The sequence below is a fragment of the Protopterus annectens genome, chromosome 1.part1, assembly GCF_019279795.1.
Source record: "Protopterus annectens isolate FY-2018-M chromosome 1.part1, PAN1.0, whole genome shotgun sequence".
Classification (NCBI taxonomy): Eukaryota; Metazoa; Chordata; order Ceratodontiformes; family Protopteridae; genus Protopterus; species Protopterus annectens.
The window spans coordinates 788,154,860-788,177,648 of NC_056726.1; the positions used below are offsets into that span (position 1 = coordinate 788,154,860).

At 39.8% G+C, this 22,789-nt stretch overlaps 1 protein-coding gene across 1 annotated transcript in view; it reads right to left on the reverse strand.

The window, feature by feature from the left end:
• Positions 1 to 5,699: 5,699 nt before the first annotated feature.
• Positions 5,700 to 22,789, reverse strand: part of EPG5 (ectopic P-granules autophagy protein 5 homolog) — a 2,535,958-nt gene continuing 2,518,868 nt past the window's right edge. Inside the window, exon 44 of the mRNA XM_044078183.1 lies at positions 5,700 to 7,753. Coding sequence (XP_043934118.1) covers positions 7,568 to 7,753 — 186 coding nt within the window. The 3' untranslated portion in view covers positions 5,700 to 7,567. The remainder of the gene's footprint in view (positions 7,754 to 22,789) is intronic.

Below are 22,789 nucleotides of genomic sequence, written 5' to 3' on the forward strand. Positions count from 1 at the left end.
ATCACTAACAATTTATAGTCAATGTTCCATGTAACTGAAGCAAACATTGTGGGTTTATGGTAGTCATATAGAGATAACATTATACATGTTAGAAGTGTGTAAGAGAGAAAGACATGTATTTCAAGGTTGAATGTAAGAATGCTAGTTAAGTTAAAAGGTGATTAGCTAAGAAGGAAAGTTTTAGTGAATAGAATATACAAGGGGAGAAGAGTGTAGGCTCAGAATGGGCAGGAATCAAGCTATATTCCTGATAATAGGATTCTAAAGTTTGTAGAGAAGTGTATGTTGTTTGGGTTGGGGAAGTTATTAATGGGTATTTCACATCTAATATTAAGTTTTTTTGATGCAGGTTAGGTTAGAGTTAAGTTTTTTTTTTTTTTATGCAGAAGGCTGTGAGTTCTTCTCCCACAGTAGGTAGATGGATTGCTGATTCTTTACTGTACTGTACTTTCAAAGGGGGTGGATGCTGCAATCCTGAGAATTTCCTCTTTGGCAGAGATACCTAGTTAACTATGAACCTGTTATCAGTTTGCAATCCATTCACTATTAATATATTACTGGCTTACAGTACCATTGTTTATGTAACATAGGCAATTTATTCTTCAAGGGCAACAGGCACTTTATTTGTAGATGAAACAATGCAATATAAAGTTGTTTGCTAGCAGCAACCTCTTCATTAGTTACAGATCTCTTTAATGCGGAATTTAGATGAATTTTGCATTTTCTTTGAATGTGGGTTTCAATACTGTTGCAATGAATGTGAGTTTCAAGGGCAGAAGTTTTAATGCTAAGTCTATTTCACTGTGAGACTGTACTGCTTTGTTTAGTAGATGTTTATTAGTGTTTATGCTATAAAATGTAAAATAAAAGTTTTAAATGAAATCCAAGTAATTACTGTAGAAGTAAAGCAGTATGCACATTACAGTGTTTATGGTAAATGGGGCAAAATAGTGAAGTAACTGGACATTGGAATGGCTGCAGGGGGAGGGCTGTGTATGGGGACCCCATTCAACCATGATTTTGTGAGTGGGGAAGGGTGGCAAACTCAGGCAGCCCTGGGCGGCACAAATTCTAGCTACAAAACTAATCAGTAGGCCATAGAGAATGACTTTTGGAGGTACTAACAAACTATAATATTCTTTTTCTAAGGTGAGAATACTGCCTTCCCATTAAATGCCCTACTTTTACCACAAAACCCACATACTGCAAGTCACCAAAAGCAAAATCCTAAGGTTCATCATCTTCTCCCTTCCAAGTGAATACCATTGCTACACATTTTAAAAAAATGGTTACCATTTACTATAGGGTCTGGGGCCATATTTTGGTTGCCTGTTCTTCAGTTTGCAATTGAAAGATGGTATCCCACAATTCCACTGGAGTGGGTGGGGTTATATACTTATGTATGCAAATGTTATGTTAATCAGCATACAGATTTGTACCTATTTTCCATGGGCCTTTGTCCAGATTTTTGATATTTCCAGGTTGAGGGGTATGAACCTTATGCATCTTTGGTACACCAAAAATAGTGGGTACCATAGAAGATGCAATATTTAAGTAATTAAACTCATCGATGGTTACCCGCCCTTCAATAATCATGTCCTTAAGTTGAAGTCTTATCCAATAATAGGAGGAAATTAAGTGTCTCTTTCTTACTAGTTCATAAACTTTCCCTTTAAGTACGCCCAACATCCTTAGTCTACAATCAAAGTTCTGCATGATTACCAACCCCCCCCCTTCTGGTTTCATAGTTCTTAAATTCAGATTTTTAATAAATTCAATTTGTTCCAACAAACTGGCAGTAATATTAGATCTTTTTTTGATAAGTTTTCTTACCCAAAGAGTTCCTAATGTCTAATTCACAAACTTTTTCAAATAAATTTAACACCAGGTGTAGGGCTGGTTTAAATGTACTAGATACTCTAAGCATTTGCATCACATTGGGTACTACATTAAACAATGATGACAAATTCAGTTTTCTTAAATATAGTTTAAAGTCCATAAGGGCTTCAGGTATTCTTGCTCTTCTTGTAGGTACAAAAGTAATACCCTTAGAAAATAAGTTAGCACAGCTAGTATCAATAAATACATCTGTAAAGTCCTTTTCGGTGTTAGTTATAATACTGCAAACAGTCCTTTGGTTGATAGTAACATTATTAACTGTAATCTCATAAAACGAAACAATTACCTCCTCTGTCCATACAGAAAGTGCTCTAATTGGTCTGTTAGGGGAGGCCTGTTCTGGGTGTACGAGTTCCCTTGGTTCCTTCTGGGAGGCATGTGGTGTTCTCCTATCTCCCATTGGTTCCTGCAATTCCTGTCACTTAGCCATTGTGATCTCAATGGCAGAAAATCCAAATGGTCTGGAACAAATCCTGTCTGGTCATTGTTTGTGTTAAAGTTATTAATGCACATAGCTCCCTGGTCCTCATTGGCTCTATACAAGTTGGTTGAGTTATTGATGTCGATGTCTGAGTGTTGAGAACAAATCTGAGATTCTGGTGAATTAGTGTAGCCTGTCTCCCATAAACAGTCAAACCTCTCTCTCTCCAGTTTCTTCATTTTTGTGGCTTTAATCTGCTACAGCTGTTGCTCAATGCTAGTAAAAATATGAGCGTGCTCAATTCTCTGTTCTTCATATCATAAATCATGAGTACTCACATCATCAAGAACATTCACCTCAAACATTTCTTTCTCCAGCAACCTCAAGTTGTGCTTCACTACTATTTCCATATATTCACATCCTTGTCTATCAAAGAATGCTAACAGTTCCCTATGCAGCACAGAGTTTTTTTTCCATAACTGTTGGATAACGCCACATTGTTAAATCTTTGGGGACACTTTTCACTCGGGTGGATTTGAGGAAATATGCATTATCCAGTTGCAATTTTTAAGTTTTAACAGTTTGTAGTCAAGCCCGTTAAGACATTCAGTGATATTGTTATCACGCTGCAGTGTAATATTGTGAAAGTTCTAATTATTCTGCAGCCATTCATTCAAAACTGGCACAGCACCAACCCAGGGGTGATATGTCACCAGGTTACCGTCATTAAGTACCTGTTTAAGCTGTACAGACATACTATTCATGTTAAGTTCATTACTAGCAAGTTGAGGGTTAGTGGTGTCAGCACCTCTGCCTTCCATAACCGAACGTCAAGTGACCATATCAATCAGTTTAAGTGGCTACTTTTGTAATGAATTTTTATCTGATGAAGTTTATTGCATCTAATAGGGAACTTGATAAAGATGGATGCCATGCCTCAGCATAGTCATAGGCTGGAAGAGGGGACGGGGTTATCTTTTGCAGGAAAGAAACACTTTTTGTTAGGCTTGTTGAAGTTATCCTGCTGTTTCCTTTTATTGCTGTGGATTTTGTTTGGCTGGGACTTCTGGTTAAGCCATTTGCAAAAAGGAAGAGAAATAGGGAATATGAAAGATTTTCAAAACTCCTTGCATCCATTTACCTCTGTCACCCAGTGTTTAAGGATCTGATTAGTTGCTGTACCAAACACATAACTGCACTCAAGAGAAGCATTCATAATCTCATTTTTAATACATCATACAAACTCTAGGAGTGCAGCCCAGCATACCTTCTAATCACCACTGACAATGCTACATTTTTAGAAAATAGTATCAGTCCCCTCCACGGAACATTTAGAGCATGATTTGATACCTGAGAAACACTGGAAACAATATCTTTAACACCGACTTTTTGCTCTGCAGGCAATGATGCAGCAAAGTTGTCTAAATTGTACATGCATTTCAACACAAACTTCTACAGAGAATACTGGCAGTTAGATACTTTTAAAGCTACTGTGCTGGACTGTTCCAACTGCTTTCCCTGAGCTTCTGGCCACTTGCCTAGTTAATCAGGAGGGACTAAGTAAAAAGAAGGTAAAGTCATCTTATTATCAAACATCATTGGGGATACCAAAGCAGGATCCACACACAAAAGAGCTTGGTAGCCAAGTGATGCCAAGCATACCCTAAAATTCTTAAACTTTTTCTTAGCTAAAGTATCAAATAACAGAGGAGAACTATAGGGTTTCTGGAAGACATCACCAATAATGGGATCAAATGATGGAAAGGAAAACATGTTTGAGTTTCTGTATTTGTTCATCATCAGGGGAAACAAATTGATTTAACACAGGCAGGCCAGAGTCCTCAAACACAGGATCTCCTTCAAAAAGAGGATTCTTAGCAGACTGACCAAGGGTGGAAGCACCAGTGTTACTATAACCTTGAAATGCACCCATAACCAATTGTCTGAGCCATGGATCTATCGATAGTCACACGTGGAAAGCCAGCCACAGACTGATGCTCCTCCATGTGGTGGGTCTTCTTTTCTTGTCAGTATACACAACACTAGTGGGAGAATCCCCAGAGGGAAAGTATCAATACTGGCAACAGATCCTGCACTCCAGACTTCTCCTGCACCTAAAGAGTTTGGTTCTCCTATACCTGAAAAAAGGCAATGGTACAGTCCTGGAGAATGTATCTGACCCTCAAGTCATGCACAGTTGTGATATTACAACCATTGCAAGGGACCTGGTAACAGAAGGCTAGAGGTCCAATAGCCTGCCTGAAGCTAAGGCTACTGCAGAGTTACAAGCCATAGGCTGAGGCATAGTTTTGATTTATTCTTTCATTTTTTTTTTTTAGGTGGAGGTGGGGAAGATGGTTGGGGGGGTGTCTGAGTGCATCAAGTCAGAGGGCAAGAAACTAGCCAGCTCAATACCAAATACTGGATGCACAGTCAGCCCAGTAAGAGTATGGACAAATACCATTATTCTCCCTTTAATTACCAATCTAAAGACTCTCTTTCTGTATACAATTCTGACCACTGCACTGAGAAAATGACTGCATTTTCAGTAACATGGTTCAAAGCACAAAATGCATGCACAAAAGTCCCCCGATTTTGTAAAAAAATTGTTAGTTTTAGTCCAAATTAATGGATATAACTTAAAATAGCATTAGACACGAAATAAATCATAAACTGATGAAAACTTCCTGTCAGAAATGTTTATCATGCAAAATGACATCAAAAGTAATCTGAAGTCTACTTCTGCAGGGGGTACTGTTCCAAAGACTACACTGATTAAAATGACAATTTCAGTAACAGAGTTCCAGGAACAAAACACGTAGAAAAGTCCTGTAATTTTGTGTAAGAAAAATACAAAAAAACACTAGTTTCAGTCAAAATGAATGTGTACAGCTTAAAACAGTAGCAGACAAGAAATAAATCATAAACTGATGAAAAATTCCTGCGAGAAATGTTTAGCATACCAAATGGTATCAAATCACAATTTAAATGGAAAAAATGTTTAAAATGCTTGTACTCCTACTCAATCATGTCAAATAATCATAACCAAGAATATTAACCAAGCACTCTAAACCTTCCTAAAAATGTTATGGACATGGATCTTATGAGTTCCATTATATGTTTATTTTGTATTTTTTTCTCTATCTTGATAACTACTATGTTAATGTGAATTTCCTGCTCTATTTGTTTTCATTTGTGAATACTGTTTACTCATTATTATAAAAGTCATTTTTTGAATTCTTATTTGGAACTTTTCTTCTCTGGCCTCAGCTGAAAATGTGTTTTCCACCCAGTCAGACTTTCCGGGTAACCAGGTGTCAAATAAATAAAAATACATACATAAAATAATCCTAAAGAAAACAAATAAAATATCAGAAAGTTTTCCTGTCAAAACTTCCAAATGAAACTTTTAATCGACATGCCTTATTGTGCTAGTCAAAGTAAAAACAGAAGCATATACAAAATTTCCAATGAGAAAAAAAGTCAAAGCAGCAGAGTACACTATTCAAGCATTGATACAAAAGGCACATAGAGGAAATAAAACCCAAAAGGAGTATCTTTTCTAAACTCCACAGCTGAAATCATCCAGTCTAACAAAAGCAATATTGAAAGAAATCTTCTCTGACTGTGGCACTACAAAAATGAAACAATCCTGTCCGTGAGCATAAACTGCTGTCTTGATCCTGCCAGGTGATTGGTACTTCTCATTCCCAGACAGGCAGTGGGAGAAGTTCTTTTGACATACTGCCAGAGGGAGAGTAGCAGGACACTAGTACCCATATGCCAGTAAAGCAGTGTGTTTGCTGAATATCATGATATAGATCTGGATTAGCATACTTAGACATACCCTATATATTTCATCCCCTTGTAAAACAGCCTGTGACACAGTGCAACCTACTTATTTAAAAAAGTGAACTACTTAAATCAGACATAAATTACACCTACTATGAATTAAACACTTTTTATGTGTATAATGAAAAGCGTCTATGTTAAGTGATCAAAGCTTTAGTTAGTCGAGTAACTAAAGCTCGATCACTAAATATCAAAAACGCAAAACTGCGAACGGCAGTTTCCACGCAGGGAAACAATGCCGTAGTCCCAACAAAAAAAAAAAACAAAAACATTAAACACAAATTAAGTGGGGGGTTCACCCCCCCATACTCCCCGATGTGGAAGGCTGTGGCCCCCACACCCCCCTAACTAAATATACCAAGTCCGAGATCACTCCCCATTGTAGGAAGGGGAAAATCCCCATAACGACCACACAAATTGTTTCCCTGCGTGGAAACTGCCATTCGCAGTTTTGCGTTTTCGACATTTAGTGATTGAGCTTTAGTTATTCAACTAACTAAAGCATCAATCATGTAAGATAGACCCTAATGAAAAGACAGATGTACTGCCTAGGAGAAAAAGGTAATTTTTTAATTTCAATATGAACTGCAAATAAGGCATTTGTCCATGTGTAGAAGATATTATTTTATTTATTTATGAACAATGGTTTTAAAATGATCAAAGCTAGTTTTGAATTAAAATACTAGCTAAACAACTTGAAATGTATTGTGTATGTTAACTACCATTTTTGTACAACACAGTAATGAAATGAGTATGGCAATGGCTTTCATCATATATTAATTTAACATAACACTTATACATCAAGGAAACTCATCATACAGGTTCAATATAAATAATTATTTACAAATCTACATACATTACTAAAGAGTTTGGCTCCAGTGTTTCCAGGAAAGGTGATCTTGTTACAGATGGTATCTGATAAAAACAGCATTTGTACCTGCAATGAACTTCACAGCAGCACTACCACTGGTAAAAAGTCTTTAAGAAAATGGAAATCAAAAGTTTCACATCTTCTGCAAATGAGCAAATTAATATTTCATTTAAGGTAAATATATGAAAGGTTTTGCCACATATGCACATACATACAATCTCTGAGCTTTAAAAGATAAGAAAATGTGATAAGGCATACCACAGTTGAAGATTTTTAGTGTTAACTGCTTAGGATACAGTCTGTGCAAATAAAACATGATGTGCTTCTTATTTTAAGAACATGGTTTCAGTGTAGCCGAAATAAAGCATGGCACTCTTTTTAAGAAATAACCATCCTGATAAAAAGTAAATTCCTGTTGGCCACTATATCAGTGCATTAAGATCATTCTCAATTAAAGCACAGCACTTTGAGGTGCTTTCACTAACAACTGCTATAAAAATAATTGCAGAACTAGAATTTGGTAATCATCTGCGTATAATATCCAAGTATTGTACTTCAGGATAGAGAGAGTTGATGAGAAGAGCTAGTAACTTATTCCCATCATGCAGGCAGTGACCAGGGTACTTGATAAACAGCAAGGCTTGTGAAAGTTGTTCTTCATACTCTGCATAATGCTTGTTTGAAGACAGTGACTCAAGAGAATTCAATGCCTGAAAATAAGCAAAAAAAAAATACAAGTTACAAAATGTAGAACAGAAATTTGTACGCACCATTTACTGGTATCTTTATATAATAAATATAAATGTCCCTGGTGTAAATGTACACAATTCTTAAGAAATACAAGACCCCAACCAAGTGTTAACAAAAAATTGGTGACAGACTGCAGCACTGTAAGTTGAACATACCACACCTACTAAAATTGAAATGTATAATGTAAAGGACAAAGTTATTTGAAAGATAGGCTTTGGTGATAAAACTTTTCAAAATAATGAAGCATATTTAGGAGTACAACCTTGGGGTGGCCATGGTGGTGCAGCGGTTAGCATTGTTGCCTCACAGCAAGAGGTTCTCTGGTTTGATCCTTGGCTGGGGTGCCTAATGTGCAGAGTCTGCATGCCCTCCCTGTGGTCGCATGGGTTTCCTCCGGGTGCTCCGGTTTCCTCCCACATCCCAAAGACATGCTGTAGGTGGACTGGACACTCTAAATTGGCCCTAGGTGTCAGTGCATGTGTGTGTGTGCCTTCTGTGGAAGTTTGGGCGCCGGGCTAGCAACTCGACACCGTAAAAACTCCACTGCCAATCATGAGCAGACAGGTGATCTGCTGTGGCAACCCCTAACCGGGAAAAACCGAAAGAAGAAGAAGATTTAGGAGTATATCCTCAAAGACATCAGATAGTTAATGACGGAAAATACATGATAAGTCTTTACATGAACAGATGACAGCTAGTCTTTACATGAAAAAAACAACTTAACCATGAGAAGAAATTTACGTCTGTTCTGCCAGACCATTTGTTGTTTAAAATGTGTGTATTCATGTGTGTCTGTGTACCACATAACATTTTTAAAACTAGTTACAGGTGAAGATCTTTTATACTGGCATTCTACACTGTTTAATGATACTCAATTGACAGTGTCTTTACAGAAAATGGAGATACGAGACTGAAATCAACTTAAGGGAGTGACTTTACAACTCCCTTGAATGATCTTTTATTTTCTCACCTAGGCAGTACAGCTGTGAATTTGCCCTTTTCCCCACTGTAGTGCGATCTTGGAGTTAGTATATTCAGTTAGGGGGTGGGGGGCACAGCCCCCCACTTTGTTTGTACTGGTGTGTCGTATGTAGTTGGCCTACCAATTGTTTTTCCTAGGAAAAAAATCGGTGATCTGGCCGTTCGGTTACCTGGGAGTTCGACACATATGTGTCGATGAAACAGTATTCGGCTATATGCTGCTTCGATTTGCTAATACAGACCCTGATAATCAGTAGGAAATCAGGTGAATAAAGGTTCTTGTCCAAACAACATTTACCTACACAAACAGAAACTATCTGTTGGCTCTTTAATGGAAGCCAAAATAATACAGCAGCTCAATGAAAACAAACAAATAATGATACAGCACCTACTTGGGAACTATCCCAAAGTCTGTAGGAGAGAATATTGGCCTTCCTCTTCCATCACAGAGGCATACTGTTAAAACTAAAAACAGCTGAGTAATGAAAGCTATGTGTAACAATTACATTTCAAATGTATCTGTTTGTTTGTTATCCAAGAAGGTGGACTAGTCTGAAAACTCTTTTTAGTCTACATCGGTCAGAGGCAATGCCAGCTGAAATCAGCAATAAGTACATATCACTAACAACAAAGACACCAATAAAGCAAAAGGCTTGTAAGGACACAAAAAGATATTAATGGCAAGACTGTTTACAGAAAGCTTTTGATTTATTCTAGACATGCAAAAACATCAAAAGGATACTGAACAGCTTCTATTCATGTCAGACACAACACATAACTTGCAGTAGTATGTACACTGTGGGGCAAAAAATGAAATGAGGACATGAGAGATGAAGCCAAAGTTACCCCAAGGTCTAGGAGAACAGACTACAGTGGTTTGGTCACGTACAGGAAAGCAGAAGATAATTTGGTAAAGAAGATTTGGGACAGGCAGGAAGAAGGCAAGAGAAGAGGATGACCAGCCAATCGGTGGATCAATTGCGTGAAAGAAGACCAGAGATGGGCATGACTGTTAAAGAAGGTAGGACAGTGACACTGAATCAAAAGAAGTAGCAACAATCGATACTACATCCTAATCCATGAAGAAATGGACAATAGAGATTGATGATGATGGTAATGATGTTATAAAGAAAACTTTGAAGTCCTCTGGCTTTTACACCTCTCAGAAGTTTTTGTGGTATGAAATTCCAAAGCTTAGGTGTACACTGAGTGATATATGAATCCCTTTTATGGGTGATATTTGATACTTCATGACTGAGACTTCACAAAGGTCAAAGTAAGGCCGAACTAAGAATCCCTAAAGATACTAGAGGAAAGTTATCATGAAAAGCTTTATGAGTTGAAATAAGTGTCTCTTTAAAATCATGCAAATCACACTACAAATGTATTACACTCCACTAACTATTTAAACTAGTGTTTTAAGGAATCCTTTATTGAGTTTTTCTGCATTAAGTTCAAATTTTTTGCATCCACAAAATCTGATACTTCAATCTAGCAAAAACTAGATAATTACAAAGTTCATGCAGTAACTGGAAAAAATTAAAATTATTTACTTATCATAACAACAGATCCTTTCGTTACAGCTCAGTATGACATGGCTCCTTGAGCCCCAGCCTAGATTTGATATGACTGCTTTAGTGCTCCAGCCTCGAGCTCCTCCTAAACTTTCACCCATAATGCCACGCTCTTCCCTGACTAACTCAGACTGAATTTGGTGTCAACAGCCAAGAGGATCTGCACTGCCTTTGACTCAAAATGAAAGTCCTTAGATTCACATAATGGCAGGGGGAAGAATGGCAGGTTGTCTGCTGAGGCTGTGACAGCTCTAGTGGAATGAGCTTGAGGTTTGATGGGCAAGGATTCAATCTGGGAAGTGGATATAAAGGAAATGCAGTCTGACAACCATCTGGGAAGAGAAATCTTAAACATTTTTTGCACAATTTACTGTGTGTGAAGGATACAAATAATGGGTCTACATTAGAAGATCGAATGTTTAGATTATCTAACACCTAAACATCGATTTTCTAATATCGAATTTGAAAACAGCGAACATCCCAGGGAAACAAGTCCTTTGGCCACTAAAACAAAACAAAACTTTACATCCAACGTAAGTGGGGGGCTGTGCCCCCCATACCCCTCTAATTAAATATACCAACTCCAAGATCGCTCTACAGTATAGGAAACGGCAAAATCCGGCAAACAGTCAAGGGAAATCTTTCCCTGCGTTAAATCGGCCATTCACCGTTCTTTGCTTTCAATATTAGAAGATCGATGTTTAGGTGTTCGATCACCTAAATATTCGATCTTCTAATATAGACCCCAAATAACTGCTCATCTTTTCTGAAAAAACAGTCATCCTGTGAAGGTAGAAACAAAGCTGCCTATGCACATACAGTGTATGCAGGATATATTCTCCCTTGTTTGGATAATTTGGAAAAAACACTGGGAGATGTATAGGCTGTGAATAATTGGTCTCTGGAGCTACCTTCAGGAGAAAGGAAGGACCAGATCCTTTATGGGAGGACTCAACGGAATGTCTGTTTAAGAAAGGCTTTAGATAACTTATGAGATGCTAAGGAAGAATCCTGGAAACAAATGTGGAAGGACGGAATGGCTGCCAACTGTACTTAGAGAAGAAGCTGGAACCTGCCAACAACAAGAAAGATAGAAAACATAAGACATCTGCCACCAAAGCTGAAAAAGGTTCTATGTTTTGAGATTCTGTCCAAACTGCATATCTTCTTGACTTACTACACTTCCATTTATGACAGTACACCTTATGTATATATATGACTTCTGAGAAGCCATAAGTATCTGTAACATGTCAGAAGAAAGGGAAGTATCCTGTGCCATCACTGAAACTGAAGAAACTATGCAGTTAATTTTACTACTAAAAACTTCTTACCTATATGCAGTTAATTTTAGGTTGGGTAGATCCAGGTGAGGCTTCCTGGACAGGTGAGAATTCTGATTGAGTATTGGATCCAGGAGATGTGAAGGTTCCTTCAAGTAAGGTCTTGGGCCAGAATGGGGCAATGAGGATGAATGCTGCCTTGCAACAAATGGATTTCTGTATGAATGCATCCCTGGGGTTCTGTATCTGGTGAAGGAGAAAGGCATCTGGTGTTCTTTGGGGTCACAAACACACCACAGCATGGTTCGCCCTAGTGATCAAAAATCATGTTGTTATACGTGGACATAGGGACCACTCATAAGGAAGGAGGAGACTCCTACTTAACCTGTCCACAAGGCTGTTGAACAATCCTGGGATATCTGTTGCAATAAGAAAACTGTGAGAAGCTATTACCCATTGTTAACCTGTCATGCCCTGAGTGGGTAAGATATTGATTCCTCCTGCTAGTTTATGTACCAGACTACTGTCATATTGTCTATTTATCACCCCTAGAGGGGGCCAGTCCTGTAGTTCCTGCAACCTAAAAAATACTGCCCTCATCTCTAGCACATTTATGGAAAGACAAGCTTTTGAATCTGACCAAGAACCTTGTACCATTTTCCCTTCATAAATTCGACCCAACCCTACCCAAAGAAGGATGCATCTATGGTTACTGTTGCTACTGGATGAGTTCTGCATAACTGAGTCATTCTGATGGGAAAGAATAAAGGATTGTATATCTGATATCACTGGGACTGGAGTAAGCACAACAGAATTCTTATGTGTTAACGCATGAATTTTACCATTAAGAATCAATGCTGCCATTGATCCTAAGGGTCTCAGGACCAATCCTGCCAGAGGACGATTGGCTTCCTGAAGTGCCCAAACTGTGGTATCAGTCTGTCTTGCAGAAGAGAGATCAGAGTTATGCTTGAATCCAAATGGCAACCTAGAAAAACTATACGCTAAGTGGAGTTCAGGTTGGATTTCGTTAGATTTACCATGATTTCCAGAGAAGCACAAATAAGTTGTTGGTAGTCCTTTGCTTGAAGAAGAGACTCCTTGGAGTGGCAGCCTGGAGCTAGTCATTCAAATTCTGGAAGATTCTGAATATCTGTAGTCACAGATGGACTGATACCACTGCCATGCATTTGGTGAACAGCTTAGGGGCTGTGGAGAGACGAAATGACAGGGCTCTGAACTAAAAATTATTTTTTCCTAAACAAAAGGGTAGGAATTTCCTGGACTCCTTCTTTATCTTTCTGTGAAGATAAGACTCCTGGAGATCTGTGCAAGAAATCCAATCGTTCTTCTGATGACACAGAAGAGTAGACCACATCATGAACATCTGAAAGCAGATCTTTTCAATGTAATTGCTTAGGTGGCTTAAGTCCAGAATAGGCTGGAGATCCTTTACTTTGATTGGAACCAAAAATAAGTGCTTGTAAAATACTGACACATGCTGGTTTAGTGGAACCTCCTGGGTGGCTCTTTTTTGTAAGACACAGAAAAACTCTGGTATAGCAGCCTTTGCCTGATTGGGTGGGACATCAGGCAATGGGAACTAAGGAGATTGGGATACTCTAAAAATGGAATATGATAAACCCTGGACATTATCCCCCTTACCCATCTGTCTCATGTGATGATGAAACATGAGTCAGGGTAGAGGGATATACGTCCCCCAACTGCATCCAGAATGGAGCAGTCGGGAAAAACCTTCAAGGATTCTGAGGTATGCTATCAGAGAAAGGTCCCTGGAATCCCTGGTGCTGCGCACCTCCTAGGCCTCTGGGCCTGCATCCATCAAAGTGTCCTCTTCTGCTATGGCCACCCTAATTAGAAGAGGAGTCATACTGGCACTGCAAGACTTACAAAACCAGAGCAATTGAGCCCCTTTTTGGTTCCTAGAAAAGGTGCTCTGAGGTGACACAAACTTCATTCCTACTGCAGAGAGCATCTTGCCATCCTGCTCATAATTCTGCATCCATTCTTTAACTGTTGAACCAAATAAGGTGGTACCTTAGATGGAAGCATCAGTAAAGGATGTTTTAAAGCTGTCTGCAAAATTGCACAAACCCAGCCATGTATGATACCTCATGGCAATGCATGTTTTGGCAGCTCTCACTGATCCATCTGCCACATTATGCAGAAGGTGAGTGGACAGGTTGGTGATATTCTGGACAGAGCAACCTGAAGTTGCTTGTGAGACTCGGACTTAACTGGGTTCTTCATAGTAGATAAGGCTTGCTGAACAAGATCCTTTTGGAACCTGGTCATTAGAGTGGTGTAGTTCACTGAATTGAGAAGGAACCAGAAGCATACACCAGCTTCTCCAGTCTACACAAAGCCTGAGATTCCTTGTTGGGCAGATGGACCGAAGAAGAGTCTTCCAAACAACAGTCTTGAGATTGCTGAAAGTTTGATAAAAGCATTTGGACTACATTTTTGCATTCAGAGAAGTACATTTTTAGTACATTTATAATTGCACTTATCTTACCATTTAAATCATTTTGTGAGTTTTTGCTTTTTATCTGAAGTTAAAGGTATTAATTTAAGTCATTTATACAGTCTAGATTGATCTTTTTTTCCTGCTGGGCCAAGGTGTTTTTCTGAGTTTGTTTCTCTCCCACCCTCGATATTCCTGTTTTGGTTTTATACCTGGAGGCTTTTGAGATTCCTGCCCTTATGATACAGCTGGTGACAGAAGCTCTTCCCAGTCTTATCCCCTCTGCTTTTCTTATTGGTTACTGACAGAAGAATCTGGGAAGACACTTGCCTTAGACTGTTAGTGTGCTTTGAAATTGCCTTGAAGTGTGTGTGTGTTCCTCATTGCTGGCTTGTCTGCCTTTGAATCACCTTGCAAATACTTAACACCTAGTTCTTAGACTTGTTCTGGTATCTTTTCACTTGTGGCTAACTAAAGTGTGCTTTTGCATTAAGGCTGTGATTGGAATTCTGGAAGCCGCGGTGGTGCAGTGGTAGCGTTGTTGCCTCACAGCAAGAGGTTCTCCCGTTCGATTCTCGGCTGGAGCGCCTTCTGTGTGGAGTCTGCATGTCCTCCCCGCAGTCGAGTGGCGTTCGAAAGACATGCGTAGAATGGGTGTGCCTTCGCTGAAGGTTGGGCGTCGAGCTGGCACCTCGGCACCCTTAAAAAAAAAAATCTACTGCCAATCATTAGCGGACCGGAGTTCTGCTGTGGCAACCCCTAACCAGGAAAAGCCGAAAGAAGAACAACAACTGTGACTGGAATTCTAGCGGGTGTAAAAAGGTAGCCTGGTCATTCCAAGATGGGAAATGCACAGGGAGGTTTAAGCTGAGAATTACTTGCTGTAGCCAGGTATTTGATTAATTTCTGACACCTTTTCACTTTTGACTGACTAAAGTGTGTTTTTACATTAAAAAAGCTAGGACTGCAATTCTAGTGGTAGTAGTAAAGTAGCCTGGTCAGTCTGAGTTGGAAAACACACAGGGAGGCTTAACGTGGGAATTATTTGATGTAGCTAGTTATTTAATTTGTTTCCAATACCTTTTCACTTTTGTCTATCTAAGGTTTATTTTCCATTAAGGACTGGACTGCAATTGTAGTGGGAGTGGAAAGGTAGCCTGGTCTGTCCAAGTTGGAAAATACACAGGGGAGCTTAAAGTGACAATTACTTGTTGTAGCTAGTCGGTACCGTTTCACTTTTGGCTAACCAAAGTGTGGTTTTACATAAAGAAGAATGGAACTGCTATTCTAGCGGCAGTAGGAAAATAGCCTGGTCAGTTCAAGCTGGGAAACATATTGGGAGGCTTAAATTGAGATTGTTTCTTCAACCAGAGGGCTTTTTAGGGACTTAGTTGGATGTAATCTGCACTTGAGAGCTACTTTTGCTGTACTTTAACATTAAGTTCCAGGATCATTCATTTTGTGGCAGAAGGTTTTTACCTGGTCTCTCTGAAATGGGAGGTACTCCAGGGAGCTTAAAGTGTAGTCACTTATTGTCTAGAGGGCATGGGATTTAGTTTTCAGCTCTTTCTGTCTACTCTACATTAGGAGCCTTTGTGCAGCTGTTGACTACTCAGTGATGGTTGTCAGCACCATGTACAATAGCAGACCAATAAAGCTAGTACTTAGGACTTCAATCCACAATACACAACAGATTTGGTTGGACATAAGCTAAGGGCAGCTAGATGCTGGTCATACATCACTAAAATCATAGCATTATATAACATCTAGCCTTCACCCTAGATACCACTCAGGTGACCCTTGTAACACCAAGACCCTAAACCATAACAGTCCAACCCTAAATACAGGTCCTGTCAATACATATTTGCAATTTCCTAATGTCTCTGTGGCCATCTTGGTAGATATGGCCATCCTGAAACAATGTAGCAATTTCCTCACATACTCCTACAACCTTTTAATCACTAAAAAAATGGCACAGTATGTGAGAGATGTACATACATAACTTCCTTGAAGGCAAAAATCTCACTTACATACAAGGTTGTCAAGCATACACGTATTAGTTCTTCACATATAGTGCTCACCACACACATAGACCTTCTTATGCTGAGGTACATAAAAAAACCTCAAAGACCTCCTAAGCTGTCCAACTGTAACAGCTATCCTCAGTAATCACTAAAGCACAGACCAGAAGCAACACCTAACACTATACATAAGCCTCACCTAATGATCCCCCAACAGCAAAGCCCATAAAGCAAGCAAACACTTTACTTAGTACTCTTGTCATAGGGGATTTTATTGTATGACACACAAATAATTCTCTCACCAGACTGGACAAGCAGAAGACAATGGTTAGTTACCTTTCTGGAGGTAGGATCTGCAGCATCATGCACACACTCAAGTCACTGCGCCACAGGTAGCAATATAATTCTATCATAGCCCATGTGTGTGTAAATGACCTGAGGTGTACCTCACTGAACTATATGAAGAGAGATAGTATGGATCTCTTTGAGTATGTGCCTCAGATGGCCAACATGCATCACACTGAGCAGCACTCTACCTTCATCAAGGAAGATGCTACATACGGTTGCCACATGTCCCGTTGTCAGCAGGACACTCACGGGTTGAGCCTTCTCATCCCATTTCCCACATTCACAGACAGTGGGACTTTAAAAGTCCAGTTTTCCCACTTTTTCTGCTCTTGAATTGCCGTGGAAAAGCCAAAAATACTTCCAGTTTTACCACGGCAATGCGGCTATGTCACCAACCCGGACCTGCAGTTAGAGGGATTCCCTGCTAGGTCCGGGTGGTGTAATTCAAGCAACAATTGGCTGCAAGGATTGGAGGGGGTGGGGATTCACCTCAAAGAGGCCAATAAAGGTCGCAGCTGTAGAGCAGTTATTTTCTTAGTGTTCTACAGCTGCGAAGGAATTGGGACTTAAGGTCTGAGATTTCCAATCCCAGCAGCGAAGAAGCCAGCCAGCCAGCAAAGAAGCCAGCCAGCCAGCAAAGAAGCCAGCCAGCCAGCAAAGAAGCCAGCCTGCCAGCCTGCAAGGGAGCCTGCTAGCCAGCCTGCAAGGGAGCCTGCAAGCCAGCCTGCAAGGCCCAGGGAGCCTGCTAGCCAGCCTGCAAGGCCCAGGGAGCCTGCTAGCCAGCCTGCAAGGCCCAGGGAGCCTGCTAGCCAGCCTGCAAGGCCCAGGGAGCCTGCTAGCCAGCCTGCAAGGCCCAGTGAGCCTGTTAGCCAGCCTGCAAGGCCCAGGGAGCCTGTTAGCCAGCCTGCAAGGCCCAGGGAGCCTGCTAGCTAGCCAGCCTGCAAGGGAGTCTGCCAGCCAGCCCAGCCACTTGACCAGACAGAGCCAGTCATCCAACTAGCCATTCCCGCAGGAAGGAAGCAAGTTAGCCCAGCAAAATCTGTGATAGTGATAAGTACATAACATAGTATTTTGTGGCTTTAGTTATTTAAAATATGAATATTGTGCTTTATTTAAGTTTTTAATGTTTAGAGGTAGATGGGGATGTAGTATGCAGTATTTAAATCTGTACAGTGGTTATTTTGAGATTTTTGAGTAGTAGTTTAAAATGGGAATATATTGTGGTTTATTTATCTTTTTTAATGTTTAGATGTAGATGGGGTGCAGTACGCAGTATTTAAATCTGTGCAGTGGTTATTTTGAGATTTCTGAGTAGTAGTTTTTAAAGGTATAAACCCTGTATGTATATGTAAATTGTTATTGTTCTTGGGGGTATGATTTGGAAGCATTACTTTTAAAAGGTTGAACTGTGTGTATATAAGTTTTGTTTATTTCTGGTGGGGGCAGTGAAATATAAATTTAGTGTGATGTATTTCGATTGTCGTAGCTTTTTCTGGGTATTTTCTGTTTGCAGATAGAAAATGTTCGAGCATAGTTTGCACTTTGGTGGAAATGTGTGCAATTTAATGCTGTTTTCAGGAAGTTAAGATACACTGTTTGGGTAATTTTTCCTGTTAGTTCTTGCAAGTCAATGTGTATATTGTACAAGTCTACCTTTTGAGGGGGAATGTTAACAGTTAATGTAGTGCATTTATTATTCTAGTAGGTACATGTTGCCAACTTGCCGAAGCTGTTTCAAGATTGTTTTCATTTATACTTGTAAATCTGTGGATTTAATTTTTTATGCGTTTTTAATAAGGTAAAAATGTCCTGCTTTGCTTGTAATGTGAATATGGGTGTGCTGCCTTTACTTGGTCCTGTTTATTGCATCGCTGTGCTGGGTAAATTACTCTTAATTGCTATGTTTTGAGGTAAAAGGAGTCTATGGAGTCTGCTGTATATTATAGTCTATTTTACTTCTCTTGCAAGAAGTATTTTTAAAAGGTAAAATGTTTATGGACTTTTTTCCTGTTTTTTTTTTTTTTGTGGATGCATGCTCAGAATTTAATGCAGTGTATTTGAGATTGTGCTAAACCATGTCGTTGTTACAGGGTAGTTTGCTTTTAGGGTGCAGTTTGTAATTTTGTGTTTTTCTTTGCTTTAGCTTTAATTTGCTAGTGTGCAGTATGCAGTACTAGGGTACAGTATGTAGTTTTGTGTTTTTTCTTTGCTTTAGATTTAATTGACAATAAAAAGTCTTAATTTTATACTTGGCTTGTATGTGTTATGTAGATTTTTTAAGTTTTCGTTCTGAATAGTAATGGTTGGTTTATGAATTGTTTTAATTTTTAAATAAACAAGTGTCTATTTAATGAGTAGTGTGTTTTTTATTCCTTTAAAGTTTATTTACTGTTACAACTGAGTAATGTGTTTTTTTGCAGTAATAGTTCACTTCATTTAAATGGTTTGAGTTTTCAGTATGCTGTAATGTCACAATGTTATATCCATAACTGTAATACTGCATCTCCTTTAATACCTCTGGTGATGTCATGGCGGGGGTGTGGCCAGTGTCATATTGGTCACACTGCCTGCCGTGTTGGCCACACCCCCATGTCCCACTTTGGCCTTGTTAAAAGGTGGCAACCCTAATGCTACAGTATGAACAGAAAATGATTGATTTTAATAGCACAGGAGGACATGGTTAACAGACCACTTTGCTTTGTTAGGGATGGTCTACACCTGCCACACCTGCCCCAGGTTTTCGAATATTGGCTAAAACTGTATCCGTCCCCTTACAGCCTTTTCTAGGCAATGTTAAAATGACAAAACTACCAACACAGCAAAAAAAAAAAAAAAAAAACTTAAAGCAACCTTAATGTGCTACTGGTCAATGCTAGGAGCCTTAACAGGAAACTCCACACCCTTAAAGCTCTCGTGACTCTGGAGAATATAGACGTCTGTGCTGTTACCAAGACTTGGTTTAATGCCCCAGAAAGCACTCCAACAGAGGAAGGCTGCAGCGCCTTCCACATATTTAGACCAAAACCAGTGCAGACAGGGACTAAAACTGGAGGTGTCTCAATCTACATTAGTAGTAAATAGAACTCTAGGCTGGTAATACAGGATGATGCCTTGGAGCTCATCCACATACAAGTCTCCATAGACAAAGTTCCCTACCATGTACTAGCCAGCTACAGGCTGCCCTCTATGACCCACAAAACTCACAGCTCTTACACAGACCTACTAGAGGCGCTTATCACCCAAAAAATACCCTATTCATAGGAGACTTTAATTACCTCTCTATAGACCAGGAAAGGTACTCCACCTCTAATTCACGGGCAGAGTATTTCCTAGACTTTATCAACACAAACACCCTGGGCAAGATAGTGTACTCTCCAACCAGAGGATCAAACATATTGGAACTAAAGCAAATTCACCAACATGGGAGAGCATTGCACCCCCCCCCCCCCAATGTCACATCTTCATTGGTAAAGTTGGACTACAAAGCTGTCTCTCACGAAATAAAAATCAACCTGGAAAACCCAAATAAACCCATAATGGTTAGGAACTATACTAAAGCAAACTACATCCTATTAAGCAATGATTTGTCAAAATTCTCGGCTCCCCCAAACCTTCAGAACACAGCTGACTATGCAGAATTATTTACAGAGACCCATTACAAATATGTAAATGGTTGCAATGAAGCTGCTGTACCACACAAAAGTAAGCCCAGATCTAACACAAAAAAAAAACAAACCACACTGGTGGAATCCTTACCTTAACAGGTTATGTAAGAAAAGAAAAAGTCAAAGAACAACTCTCATATAGACAAGAGAGCTCTGATTCAACTAAACAAAAAACTAAAAGGTCTAATAAAGTCCAACAAGGCCAATTACAAGATCAGGATAGCCACCCAGACTAAGAACAATCACAATTCCTTCTTCAGCAATGTCAGGAGCCTTAAAGGTAATACTCAGCACTGTGCAGAACTGGTGGTAAATGGCACACCATTCACTGACCAGGTTGACATTTACTGGCTAATAAACTAAGCTTTAACTTCACCTCCCACCCCCTACTACCCATGATGAAATCCCTTCTAGCATATCCTCCACAACTATCAATAGGGAGCAGGTCCTGCAGGTGTTCACCAAGGCCAAAAGCACTGCTTCAATGGGCTCCATCAATATCTCTAGTTGCCTCTTAAATAGCCTAAAACATGACCTAAAATGACTGCTTGAGGCACTCTTCATCTACAACCTCAAAAAAGGGGGAATCAGTCATCCCTCTTCATAAGGTGGACCATTAATTAACCCTAGAAACTACAGAACCATCGGTCTGACAAGTCTAATATTCAAAGCCATACAATGAATTATCACGAAAATGATCAGCAACGACATTGGCAACCTACAGATACTGGATTCATCTCAGTTTGGCTTTGTTAAGGGAAGGTCTTGCCTAATTAACCTGGTAGACTTCTTCAACTGGGTCACCAAGGCGATGGATGAGGGTAAAACGGTACATACCGCCTGCCTTGATTTGGCCAAGGCATTCAATATAACTTAGGTATAGTTGACAAACTCTCATAACTAGAGATAAATATCTACATAACTTGCTGGATTGCCAGCTGGCTCACAGACAGGACCCAAGAAGTCAGGATTGGTGAGACCACCTCCCCCAAGAGACTAGTCAGTCACAAGCAGAATACTCCAGGGCTCTGTGTCAGACCCACTCCTGTTTGGCATCTGCTTCTTGGAAATCAAGGCTAATGTCAAAAGCCTTTGCCTTACCAAGTTCACAGGTGACTGTAAACTGGAAGCTGCTATAGATTCAGTGCTGTTTCAATGAATGTGAGTTTCAAGTGTAGATAAGTTTACTTTTCATGCTAAGTCTGTTTTCATTGTGAGACAGCACTGTTTTGTTTAGCAAATGCCTATCAGTGTTTGTACTATAAAATTTAAAATAAAAGTTTTAAATTAATTCCAAATATTTGTAATCATTCTAGAAGTAAAGAAGACAATAGTATGCACATTGACAGGTTTGAACACTGTTTGTGGTAACTGGGGAGAAATAGCCAAACAATGGAACACTGGAAAGGCTGCAGGGGATCAGATGCCAAGGGAGGTGCTCTATTACCCTGTTGAGGGCCAGTTTGACCATGATCCAATTGTGGTGCACCCAAGGTAATTACTTCATTGATAACTAGGTATCTGGGAAACTATGTAGCCAGTAATCTGGCGTTCAAACAACACATAGCCAACATAGTAAAAAAAATCATTCTATGTCGCCCAACTCATAAGTTACCGTATGGCATCCAGATCCAAGGAAGTAATAGTACCACTCTACTTAGTCGCTATCAGACCCATCACTGAGTACAAGGCCCCCTTTGGCATGTACCTAACAACACAGTTGCAACAGATGAAGCATTTTCAAAGGTTTCTCATCAAGAGAATCCAGGGTTTGAACACCCTGTCCTACACAGATCACCTTAAGATCCTATATCTGTACTCAGTCTTCTACAGGTTACTGACAGGCGATCAATGCCTAGCATATAAGGCATCCTTAGATCCAGATCTGATGGATCTCTTGCACATCTGTAAGACAAACACCAGAAACACCATCTCCAAGGATCTAAACTTTGTCCGCAACATAAATTGTTCAAAAGAAACCTTGATCACTGGATGGGAAATTGCAAATTCACTCCCAGCCTAGCCCCCATGTCTTTGATGGACAGAGGTTGACAGTAAGTAAATTAATCCTCATCTAACATACCCCAACAAAACCCTCAGCTACCTCTTTAATAACATACCTCATCATGTACGTGTCCAAAGAACTTTGCAATAAAACTTGTTGGGTTGTATGGCTAGGCTTGCTCATGGTGTCTGTCACAATTATGCCCAGAAGGGTTTATTCTTGATGAGTCAAAGTATTTTGTCTGGCTTCCTGGGGACGGACTCATACATATTGTGCTCCTGCCATGCCTTTTTTTTTTATTCTAATTCCACCATCTTATCAGCTGATGGAACTACCCAAGAAGTAGAAGGAATTGTTCCATATGTCGCAAACAGTACTGCTTCATTCTGAGAGGGACATTCAGTTGGGCAGGATCTCATCTGTCTCATGAGCTCCAGGATCTCTCTGAAGAGCACCTTCTCAGAAAGGGATTGTGGGGAGCCCTCTCTATCATCTGAAGCAGTATCCAAAATGACAGACTGATTATGTGAGTAAACATGCTTCCTCCTCTACATCCTCTTCTTAAGTGGCTCAGGGGATGATACTCCTGGGTCTTCTGGGGGCTGTCTCTATGGTAAAGTCACAGTTTTGGGGTCAA